General features: G+C 41.2%; 1 protein-coding gene and 1 pseudogene across 1 annotated transcript; one reads left to right on the forward strand and one right to left on the reverse strand.

The window, feature by feature from the left end:
• Positions 1-2306: 2306 nt before the first annotated feature.
• Positions 2307-7140, reverse strand: tyw3 (tRNA-yW synthesizing protein 3 homolog (S. cerevisiae)). The gene is given in 6 exon segments (XM_055867233.1): positions 2307-5669; positions 5854-5987; positions 6110-6181; positions 6391-6443; positions 6446-6563; positions 6756-7140. Coding segments are annotated over 6 exon segments (756 nt in total). The 5' UTR covers positions 6918-7140; the 3' UTR covers positions 2307-5452.
• Positions 7141-7387: 247 nt separating this feature from the next.
• LOC129813510 (quinone oxidoreductase-like) lies at positions 7388-10904 on the forward strand (annotated as a pseudogene).
• The last annotated feature ends 1969 nt before the right edge of the window (positions 10905-12873 follow it).

Consider the following 12873-nt stretch of genomic DNA (forward strand, 5'->3'; position numbering starts at 1 on the left):
AAAAAGATCATCAAGGACAACAACCACCCGAGCCACTGCCTGTTCACTCCACTACCATCCAGAAGGCGAGGTCAGTACAGTTGCATCAAAGCTGGGACCGAGAGACTGAAAAACAGCTTCTATCTCAAGGTCATCAGACTGCTAAACAGCAATCACTAACTCAGAGAGGCTGCTGCCTACATACAGACTTGAAATCATTGGCCACTTTAATAATATGATCACTAGTCACTTTAATAATGCCACTTTAATAATGTTTACATACTGTATCTTGCATTACTCATCTCATATGTACAGTATATACTGTATTTTATACCATCTATTGCATCTTGCCTATGCCACTCTGTAATGTCTCTTCCATATATTTGTATGTATATATTCTTACTCCATTCCTTTACTTAGATTTGTGTGTATTAGGTAGTTGGAATTGTTCATTACTTGTTAGATATTACTGCAGTCGGAACTAGAAGCACAGGCATTTCGATACACTCACAATAACATCTGCTAACCATGTGTATGTGACCAATAACATTTTATTTGACTTGGCACGTGGGGGAGGGGAATGGGCTTGGTATATGCAAATTAAATACTGTAGTATTCTACAGTATACTATAACATTCCACAGTAAGTACTACACATGATCGAGAGATACTACAGTGAGTAGTATAGTATACTTCAAAATTCTGTAGCAAGCCAGCAAGCAAGCTACACCCGGCACAGCCAGAAGAGGACTAGCCACCCCTCATAGCCTGGTTCCTCTCTAGCTTTCTTCCTAGGTTTTGGCCTTTCTAGGGAGTTTTTCCTAGCCACCGTGCTTCTACACCTGCATTGCTTGCTGTTTGGGGTTTTAGGCTGGGTTTCTGTACAGCACTTTGAGATATCAACTGATGCAAGAAGGGCTATATAAATACATTTGATTTGATTTGATTAGTATAGTACTCTATACGACAGTTTACTACAGAATTCTATAGTAAGTACTATAGTATTCTACAGTAAACTGTAGTCTTTTTTCATCTGGGAAACCTTCACCTGTGATATTGAAATGAAAGCTAATTTCTGGTGTGTGTATGGAAGGAGCAATGATAATTCTACATGCCCTTTAAAGTACCAGGCAATTTGCCCTCTGTTCTATGTGTGCCAGTTTATCACAGTGAAGGGGGAGTAGATTGTCCAACTAAGGTCAGATTGACAGTAATAGCAATAATTACTTGGAGTGACTGAGGAGCACACCCAGCTATCCAATCAGGCACTGAGGGGACGTCCAGCCATCCAATCAGGTGAAGGACCCTAGTTACTAATCAGTAGCAGAATAGCCCACTTGACAATCAGACAGGACTCCCAATTCACCACTGATTGCAGAGGTCGTATGCCCCCCTCAAAACCCTCAACCAACCCCCCAGCCTGAAGACACACTGCCAATCCTAATCTCTCGCAATGAGCCACCCTGGCCCTATAAGCCTGTTAGCAGTGAAGGGTGCATGCAAAATAATGATGTGTGCATGCAGGTGTCTCTACAATATCCCCTGAGTTAAATTGAGTATAGGTTAAGTTATTTGTCTCATCCACCTTGAGGTTTGTGACCAGCTGTGTTTATACTGCAGCATGCAGATTAAAAGCATCTCTAGTCTACTCTTCGGCTCAAATCCAAACATGGAACCAAACTGCAGTGTGCTCCATACGATTCTCTCCAGAGTAGCGAAAAGCACATTTTCAGAAGGCAAATGTATTCAGAATAGTAGGTGAACCCCTGAACTGCTTCTGACATAGAACTGTTCTATTGAAACCAAGTGAAGACAAATAATTTTAGACAGACAGGCGCAACCGAGCCAGACAGGGAGGCCTATGGACAGTGTAACACCAGGGGAAACCCTGGGCATGAAGCTGGGCCTCCTGGTGGTTCAGAGCAGAGCCGGTGCAGTTCTTCCTGGTTAATGAGGCGGGTCTCCCTAATGAGGCATGAGTGCAGCAGGAACCAACCGGGCCTGGACAGAACCTGACTGACTGGATACTAATCCTCAGGAAATGGGCTCTTAACCGCACGCCATATCCCCATCAGAGCAACTGTCAGACATGAAAAAGGTGCTTGGCGGTCTGTTGATGTATTACCCTGTAGTACTAAATCTCCTCTCTCTTCACAGGCAAAGACACAGAGCGGCCAACTTTGTACTCAAATAGAAAGCACAAATACATACACACATGGATGTACGTATGCTTGTGTGTGTATGTTCTTCTGTGCGCTTTGAGACAATGATGGTGGATTAAACTGAAACAGACTGGAGGGAGTTGCACGGGAGGCAAAAGCAAACACAAATGTGCACTTTGTTTTATTGTTACACGGGCGCCAGTCATCAAAAACAAAGGGAGGTAGAGTCTTTAGTGAGATTAGATTTACGGTATATTTACATAAAGGACAAATATGGATGCACGCCATGCTTTGTCTTAAGGCTATGTTTGATTGACCTTGTAATATATTTACAATAATGTGTGGTTGATGGATCTTTAAACCTCCTTCTGCTTTAGTCCATTAATAACACCACAGTTGAATACACTCCACTCTTTACTCTGTCTAGACTAGCTTTACAGGGTGTCTTCCAGAAGACCAGTGTTTTCCTAATGATTATGGGGACCGACGATTATCTCTGAACAACCCTGTATGGAGGCTGAAAAGATTTGGCATTGGCCCTCAGACCCTCAAAAAGTTCTAAAGTACTGATGCACCAAGTCTGGAACCAACAGGACACTAAACAGATTCTACTCACCAAGCCATAAGACTGCTAAAAAGCTAGCTAAATAGCTACCCGGACTATCTGCATAGACACTTTTTTGACTCTTCACATACACTGCTGCTACTATTTATTATCTATCCTGTTGCCTTGTCACTTTATTACTAGGTATAGTGCCTTCTGAAAGTATTTGACTTTATGTCTTTCAGCGGCAGAGACTGAGAGACTAGTCAGGATCGAGGGAAAGGTGAACGGAGCAAAGTACCAAGAGATCCTTGATGAAAACCTGCTCCAGAGCGCTCGGGACCTCAGACTGAGACAAAGGCTCAACTTCCAACAGGACAACGACCCTAAGCACACAGCCAAGACAACGCAGGAGTGGCTTTGGGACAAGTCTCTGAATGTCATTGAGTGGCCCAGCCAGAGCCCAGACTTGAACCCGATCAAACATCTCTGGAGAGACCTGAAAATAGCTGTACAGCGACACTCCCCATCCAACCTGACAGAGCTTGGGAGGATCTGCAGAGAAGCCAAAGGTGATTCAACAAAGTACTGAGTAAAGGGTCTGAATACTTACAATACCAGTCAAACGTTTGGACACACCTACCCATTCAAGGGCTTTTCTTTATTTTTACTATTTTCTACATTGTAGAATAATAGTGAAGACATCAGATATATAAAATAACACATATAGAATCATGTAGTAACCAAAAAAGTGTAAAACAAATCAAAATATATTTTATATTTGAGATTCTTCAAAGTAGCCACCCTTTGCCTTGATGACAGCTTTGCACACTCTTGGCATTCTCTCAACTAGCTTCACCTGGAATTCCTTCCCAACAGTCTTGAAAGAGTTCCCACATATGCTGAGAACTTGTTGGCTGCTTTTCCTTCAGTCTGCAGTCCAACTCATCCCAAACCATCTCAATTGGGTTGAGGTTGGGTGATTGTGGAGGCCAGGTGATCTAATTCAGCACTCCATCACTCTCCTTCTTGGTCAAATAACCCTTACACAGCCTGGAGGTGTGTTGGGTCATTGTCTGGTTGAAAAACTAATTATAGTCGCAAACCAGATGGGATGGTGTATCGCTGCAGAATGCTGTGGTAGCCATGCTGGTTAAGTGTGCCTTGAATTCTAAATAAATCACAGTGTCACCAGTAAAGCACCCCCACACAATCACACCCCCTCCTCCATGCTTCACGGTGGGAACCACACATGCAGAGATCATCCGTTCACCTACTCTGCGTCTCACAAAGACACGGTGGTTGGAACCAAAAATCTAACATTTGGACTCGTCAGACAAATGGACAGATTTCCACCGGTTTAATGTCCATTGCTCGTATTTCAGGCCTTCAAGTCTCTTCTTATTATTGGTGTCCTTTAGTAGTGGTTTCTTTGCAGCAATTCAACCATGAAGGCCTGATTCACACAGTATGCTCTGAACAGTTGATGTTGAAATGTGTCTGTTACTTTAACTCTGTGAAGCATTTATTTGGGCTGCAATCTGAGGCTGGTAACTCTTAACGAATGTATCCTCTGCAGCAGAGGTAACTCTAGGTCTTCCTTTCCTGATGCGGTCCTCATGAGAGCCAGTTTCATCATAGCACTTTTTTTTGCGACTGCACTTGAAGACAGATCTTGAAATTGACTAACTGATGACAAAGTTGTCATCAATGCAAAGGGTATATATTATATTTAGAATATATTTTGATTCGTTTATCACTTTTTTGGTTACTACATGATTCCACTTTTGACTGGTACTGTAGGTTTACTAAACAAAAGCAATGTCGCAAAATAATCCCTGAGACATACAGTATGTAATGGAAATGGCAGATATTGAGTGCATTTCGTTAGTTACAGCCTTATTCTAAAATAGATTAAATTAAACATTTTTCTTTATCTATCTACACACAATACCCCATAATGACTAAGAGAAAACAAGTTTTTTGAAACTTTACAAATGTAGAAAAAATAAAAAACAGAAAAACCTTATTTACATAAGTATTCTGGCCCTTTGCTATGCGACTCGAAATTGAGCTCAGGTGCATCCTGTTTCCATTGATCATTCTTGAGATGTTTCTACAATGTGATTGGAGTCCACCTGTGGTAAATTCAATTGATTGGACATGATTTGAAAAGGCACACATCTGTCTATGGTGTTGGTTACTACATGATTCTATATGTGTTATTTCATCATTTTGATGTCTTCACTACTATTCTACAATGTAGAAAATAGTACAAATATAAGAAAACTCTGGAAAGAGTAGGTGTTTCCAAACTTTTTACTGGTACTGTATGTAAATGTTATATTTCAGTTTTTTATTTTTAATACATTTGCAAACATTTCTAAAAAATGTTTTTGCTTTGTCAGTATTGGGTATTGTGTGTAGATTGATGAGGGGGGGGAAACAATTTAATCAATTTTAGAATAAGGCTGTAATGTAACAAAATGTGGAAAAAGTCAAGGGGTCTGAATACTTTCCGAATATGTACTTATCTACCTCAATTACCTCGTACCCCTGCACATCGACTTGGGACTGGTATCCAGTGTATATAGCCAAGATATCATTACTCATTGTGTATTTATTATTACTTGAATTATTACTTTTCTATTATTTCTCTCCCTCTCTGCATTGTTGGGAAGGGCCCGTAAGTAAGCATTTCACTGTTGAGTCTACACCCGTTGTTGACGAAGCACGTGACAAATACAAATGTATTTGATTTGATTTGTCTATGTGAACAGATCCAGCCCACTGCCCAAGCAGTCCTCAAGCTCAACTGGATTAATGTCTCTGTTGTCTTGGCAAGCGTCTGTCTGAGTGTCTGTTTAAACGTCTGTCTGTCCTCTTTTCCTCCGTTCCTTGTAAACAGATTTCTCCTCCGTCTCCTGTCTACTTGGGCTTTGAAGTTCAGCTGGTTGGAAAGCAGACTGTAGCCACTCGTAGAACCTGTTGATGCATGAAAAACTTTTGCTATAGCGAATCGTATGCTCAAGAGTTGAGGTCTGAGAATATTTAAATTCCAATAAATTCTGAGCGCTTTTTGTAAATCAAGTCATGAACTAAACTTTGATCATCATTTTAGACACAATGATATGTAGCTAGCTGCTGTAATTGGTCATGGACAATTTACCTCTGAATTTGTTTGACATTTTCCTCCATTTTCTGATTGGCTACTTCCACCAGGAAGTAGATGTAGTCCTCCTTCACCAGGACCTGTCCTTTGTGGCTCAGTGGAACCTCCAGACCATGGGTACTTCGGACTGCCTAGAGAAATATCCCATGGAGAATGCACACAGAATAAAACAAACATCTTCTGTTACACAAGCATTTCAGTAAAGCACTTCATTACAGAAGAATAATTGAAAAACGTAAACTCAATTACAAACCGTTATGATTTTGCCCTTCTTGTCTACAGTCAATCCAGAGTTTCTAAAGCCAGAGTTTATTGCCAAAGAGTGCTGTAAAATAAACATCAGTTTACATTAACTATCACTGCTGTGTTTTTCAGCCAACACATTGCATGCACAGTTCATGGTATAGTAGTTTTAATATAAGCAAGCTATACAGAGCCAACTGCAACATGTTGTAAACTAGTCTGGAGAGTCTGATATTTTTTTCTGGTGTTTTCAATGAGAACTAGAGAGCAGGAGGGTTCTTTAACTCCAACCAGAAGCTGTGCATCTTCAAGCTGTCTGCATTGGACATGAAGCACAAAACTTAAAACTTCAACACAGTATCTTCACATGACATCTCCAAATCAGACATCAAATCGCCCATATGACATTTCTTGGTGTGATGAAAAGCCAGGGACAGTTTCTGCACATCTGGAGTGTCTGACACCTGGGACGGATAGATGATAAATAGACAGACACCATTGTAGCTATGACTTGCATAGTAGCTAGCTATCTGAATAATGTAATGGATGACAGTAGGCTAGCTATCTAACTAGCTTACAATGGTATACTAGTTAGATAGATAGCTGCAGCAGGCATTTAGTGACTGGAATAATACAAAAGCTAGCAAAAACCTCACCCCATCTATGACAAGATTCCTTCCAGAACAGGAGCTGGTGGTGAAATAATAGGCTGAGTTGTTTATGGCAGAAACAACATGTGAGATGTCCTCCCTTCTTGCTGACATCTAAGTTATGTTGTTTAGACATGGTTTCTTCCATTGGATAAATGCATTTTTCATTTTAGCTAACAGACAGATTTTGAGAGTATATTACTCTGTATCATCTATAATATACAGCGTTTAGCAAGCGAGCATGCTTGCCTAATGTTTTGAATAAAATGTCATGTTTATCAAATGAAAAAAGCGTTTTACGGTTGCCGAGAGAGTCAAATGCAGATCAGTCAAATCAGAGAGGAAGAGATAAAGCGAGAGGGATAGCTGGGCCCAAAATCTGTCTACTCTAGCAACTGGTTTTTTTTTCGCTCACCAAGCGAAGAGTTCTTCTTAAAATGTGATTTTAAACCTAACCCTGATTTTAACCACACTGCTAACCTTATGTCTAACCTTATATTAAAACCAAATGTGTGTTTTGATGAATGTTTAATATAGCCAATTTTGACTTTGTGGCTGTGGTGGACTAGTGGAAACCTGTTGTTCTCATATCTGGTTAATATAATGGATCATCTGTGGTCAAACGCGGATGTTTAAAAATGTCCTGCTGCCGCCACCGTGAGGCAACAGAGGGGAGGACAGCCACTTACAACTTCTCTCATGAATTAGTCCGTTTTGACATACCTTTTCGTTGCCTTGATATATGTTTATGCTAGTTGTATTTAGACACATTATGGTATTTCTACTCAAACGTCCTGCTGAAGTAAGGAAGTTAGCTACCTAGGTAACAAGAAATTGCTTACTTGCTAGCTAATGCCACTGTCCAAAGACCACAAGTCACTCGTGTGTCTTCTACTGCTGCTTGCCAGCGTTCTGCATTTAACGTGGTTTACAAAGACTACTCTATTTGTGTGCAGATTACAACATCCAAGTTAACGAGAGCCATTCGAGTGAGTAAGTTTGGAGGACCTTCGGGTTTGGAAACTGCTCCTACAGTACATACCTGCGCCAAATTCAGATCAGAAACTAGTAAATAAAATAATTTAAAAACTTGAACTTACTATTACTTTTGCTAAAGTACAATAAATACATTGCATGGTTAGCTATTGCACTTCTACCTGTACCTGTTTTATATTTTGCTGTTTTATATTTTGTATTATGTTAGTTGAATGTAGTTCTGCCGATGGTTCTCATGAAACAGCCTGTGTGTTCTCCAGGTACTGATCCATGTGTGTGGAGTGAACCCAGTGGAGACCAACACCTGCTCTGGGACCTACACCAGGAAGCCCAGCCTGCCCTACACTCCAGGAACTGATGTGTCCGGGGTTGTGGAGGCTGTTGGAGATGGGGTCCAACTTACAGGTGCTGATTTTCTCCATCCATCCCTGTTACATTATGATTACTGATGGTATTCTCATGCGGAATGTGATGCTAGTGTAGTTAAGAAACTTTTGCATCCAGCACTACTTAAGAATATAGACTGATGAACCACAAGTAGCCTTTTTGTGAGTGCATTTACAGTTCATATTAGGAAATCAGCAGAGGTGGGACCAAGTCATTGTTTTACACGTCCCAAGTAAGTCTCAAGTCCCAAGTCAAGTCCCAAGTCAAGACAGGCAAGTCTGAGTCAAGTCTCAAGTCAAGACCGTCAAGTATCAAGTCAAGTCCTAAACTTAGAGTTTCGAGTCCTAAACAAGTCATAATGTGCTCTTCACCAAATGTAATACCATTTCATATGTTTAACAAGCGTAATAGTTAGTATATTACATTTACGAAATCATGAATGCTTTAAAAAAATATCTCCATATTTATTATTTTCCAAATAAACATTACATTTCCATGGAAATACATGGGTAGCCATGAGAAAGACCCCCCCCCCCCCCCCCCCGTAGTGATCGACTATTGAGGATCGCTATGGGGCGCAATCGGGCGATGTAGGCTTGTACACAATCGCCCAACCTTAATATACACACACACACTCTCTCTGTGTGGTTACAGTAGACTAACACATGTCAAGGGTTTTAGGAACAGCAGTAACATCAGGCAGGATTTAGGCTACCAAGTCCAAGTCAAGTCACGAGTCATTGGTTTTAAAGTCAAGTTGCAAGTCATCATATTTGTGACTCGAGTCTAAGTCATGTGATTCGAGTCCACACCTCTGGAAATCAGTCAATTTAAATAAATTCATTAGGCTCTAATCTATGGATTTCACAACTGGGCAGGGGTGCAGCCATGGGTGGGCCTGGGGGGGCATAGGGCCACCCACTTGGGAGCAAGGCCCACCCACAGGGGAGCCAGGCCTAGCCAATCAGAATACATTTTTTCCCACAAAAGGGCTTTATTACAGACAGAAATACTCCTCAGTTTATTCAGATGTCTGGGTGGCTGGTCTCAGACAGATCGTAGGTGAAGAAGCCAGATGTGGAGGTCCTGGGCTGGCGTGGTTACACTTGATCTGCTGTTGTGAGGCTGGTTAGACGTACTGCCAAATTCTCTAAAACGACATTGGAGGCGGCTTATGGTAGATCAATTCAATTCTCTGGCAACAGCTCTGGTGGACATTCCTGCAGTCAGCATGACAAAGCTGTGGCATTGTGTTGTGTGACAACGGCACATTTTAGAGTGTCCTTTTATTGTTCACAGCACAAGGTGCACCTTTGTAATGATCATACTGTTTAATCAGCTTCTTGATATGCCACACCTGCAGGTGGATGGATTATCTTGGCAAAGGAGAAATCCTCACTAACAGGGATGTAAACAAATTTGTGCTCAATCAGAGAAATAAGGTTTTTGTGTGTATGGAACATTTCTGGGATCTTTTATTTCAGCTCATGAAACATGGTACCAGCACTTTACATGTTGCGTTTATATTTTTGTTCAGTATATATTAAAGAGATTCTCTGAGTACTATTGTACACTTTTTAGACAGTATTTCTGAATGTAGTGCTCACGAGCCAAAAGTGGCCCCAGAAAATTGCTTACTACGTCACAATTGTGTGCCATGTCATTGTTCTCTACCTCTCGCTCTGCTGTGTGTGCATCTTGCAGGCTGTCGCTTAGTTGGCGAGGGGCTGAAGCTCATTGGCTAGAACTTGAATTGCTCGGGGGCTAGCCCACGTGGGGGAAAATGTAAGGAAAATGGTGCATCATAGCTTCCAGAAAAACTAGGGATTTCGTGGCTAAGTGAGGTAAAACAGTAATTCTGCTCATAGATTATGCATGTATGAACTACACATTGACACATCCTGCCCAAAGCGGGAGGTTTAAAAAAGACTTAGTAGTCGCCAAAGTTCCTGAACATGTCTTTAAGTTGTTTGCATGACATTCAGATGTATCTTTTGACCTTTCATCTTTCAGGCTGGTGACCGTGTGTTCACCACGGCCACAGAGACCGGAAGGTATGCAGAATACACCGTTGTGTCTGATGACCTTGTCCCTCGGCTGCCAGACTCCTTAGACTACAAACAGGGAGCTGCCATTGGGATCCCCTACTTCACAGCATACAGAGCTCTCTCCCATAAGTAAGAAACCAACATTTTGACACCAATGTTTTGGTTGAGGTTTTTGGGTTTGACATGGTTAGACAGATTCAGCATCACAATCGATTTAATGTTCAATTAAATTGAGGAGGTTCATTGACTCGGCTGGCAGAAAAGACTTACATTTAATGTTAAAAGCTGTATGCCTATAATTAAGTAATAGGCTTTGTTTGGGGGGTGTGTACAGTACAGTATAATGAATTCTGTCTTGTGATGCAGAGCACATGCTAAAGCAGGCGAGACAGTACTCATCCATGGAGCCAGATGCGGGGTAAAACCAATGCCCTCTTCTGTTTAATGTTTGTGCTGTATATTTTATTTTTCATTTTTATTTATGAAGATCAAATTAATTCAACTGACCTTTATTGCACGACAGGTTTTTTAGGTGGGGTTGATTAAATACGGCTCAGCGTTTGTGACGTTTTCTTGGTGGTGTGTATCTGTCAGGTGGGGTTGTGCAGCGTGTCAGATGGCCTTGGGTCTGAGGGTCCTGAGGACAGCAGGGACCCCAGAGGGACTGAAGCTTGTCCTGAAGAACGGAGCTCACATAGAATGCTCTTTCCATGACATAGACTGACCAGATGAATCCAGGTGAAAGCTATGATCCCTTATTGATGACACTTGTTAAATCCACTTCAATCAGTGTTGATGAATGGGAGGAGGCAAGTTATAGAAGGATTTTTAAGCCTTGAGACAATTGAGACATGGATTGTGTGTGTGCCATTCAGAGGGTGAATGGGCAAGACAAAACATTTCAGTGCCTTTGAACAGGGTATAGTAGTAGGTGCCAGAAATACCGGTTTGTGTCAAGAACTGCAACGCTGATGGATTTTTCACGCTCAACAGTTTCCAGTGTGTGTCAAGAATGGTCCACCACCCATGAAGCCAATGGTGACTTTAACAGAGTTACCGAGTTTAATGGCTGTGATAGGAAAAAACTGAGGATGGATGAACAACATTGTAGTTACTCCCCAATACTAACCTAATTGACAGAGTGAAGAGAAGGAAGCCTGTACAGAGTACAAATATTCCAAAACATGCATCCTGTTTGTGTAACAGTATAACTTTAAACCGTCCCCTCACCCCGGGCGCGAACCAGGGACCCTCTGCACACATCAACAACGGTTGCCCACGAAGCATCGTTACCCATCGCTCCACAAAGGCCACGGCCCTTGCAGAGCAAGGGGAAACCCTACTTAAGTCTCAGAGCAAGTGACGTAACTGATTGAAATGCTACTAGCGCGTACCCGCTAACTAGCTAGCCATTTCACATCCGTTACATTTGCAACAAGGCATCAAAGTAATAATGCAAAAAATGTGGCAAAGCAATTAACTTTTTGTACTGAATAAAAACTGTTATGTTTGAGGAAAATCCAATACAACACATTACTGAGTACCACTCTCCATATTTTCAAGCATAGTGGTGGCTGCATCATGTTATGGGTATGGTTGTAATCATTAAGGACTGGGGAGTTTTTCAGGATAAAGAAACGGAATGGAGCTAAGCACAGGCAAAATCCTAGAGGAAAACCTGGTTCAGTCTGCTTTCCACCAGACACTGGGAGATTAATTCACCTTTCAGCAGGACAATAACCTAAAACACAAGGCCAAATCTACACTGGAGTTGCTTACCAAGAAGACAGTGAATGTTCCCGAGTGGCCAAGTTACAGTTTTGACTTAACTCTACTTGAAAATCTATGGCAAGACCTGAAAATGGTTGTCTAGCAATGATCAACAACCAATTTCACACAGCATGAAGAATTTTGAAAATAAAATTCCAGTTGTGGAAAGCTCTTAGAGACTTACCCAGAAAGAGTCACAGCTGTAATCACTGCCAAAGGTGCTTCTGCATAGTATTGACTCAGGGGTGTGACACTTATGTACATGTGATATTTCTGTATTTCCTTTTCAATGCATTTGCAGAAATTTCTATAAACATCTTTTCACTTCGTCATTATGCAGTATTGTATGTATATGGGTAAGAGAAAGAAAATTGAATCCATTTTGAATTCAGGCTATAACACAACAAAATGTGGAATAAGTCAAGGAGTATGAATACTTTCTGAAGGCACTGTAAGTTGATGATCTGATCGCATTTGCATTCGACTCCATCAACACTCTTTTTCACTTTTATGGAGTATACCAAACATTAGGAACACCCACTCAAAGGCACTTAAATCTTTTGTTTTGCTCATTCATAGCTTTCACATGGATTCGCCTGGATTCATGTTCTTAATGTTTTATATACTCAGTGTATATTTGGGTATCGTCAGCCTAGCTGTGGAAGTTGATGTTATAGTCTCTGGGGATATGGCCAAGAGGGAGCATGAGATTAGGAACAGAATAGGCCCCAAAATGGACCCGAGTGGGATACTGCATGTGACTGTAGACTCCAATGTGTCCATAATATTCATAAACTCTTTGAGCACCAGAGGGATATAGATGGTGGTATGATTCCCTTTACGGTCTATTGACATGCTTAAAACTGTTGTAGTCCCTTACCATTAGAATACAGTTATTTGAATCCATCTTCCTTGAGGATATT

The sequence above is a fragment of the Salvelinus fontinalis genome, chromosome 17 (assembly GCF_029448725.1).
Source record: "Salvelinus fontinalis isolate EN_2023a chromosome 17, ASM2944872v1, whole genome shotgun sequence".
In the NCBI taxonomy this organism is placed as follows: Eukaryota; Metazoa; Chordata; class Actinopteri; order Salmoniformes; family Salmonidae; genus Salvelinus; species Salvelinus fontinalis.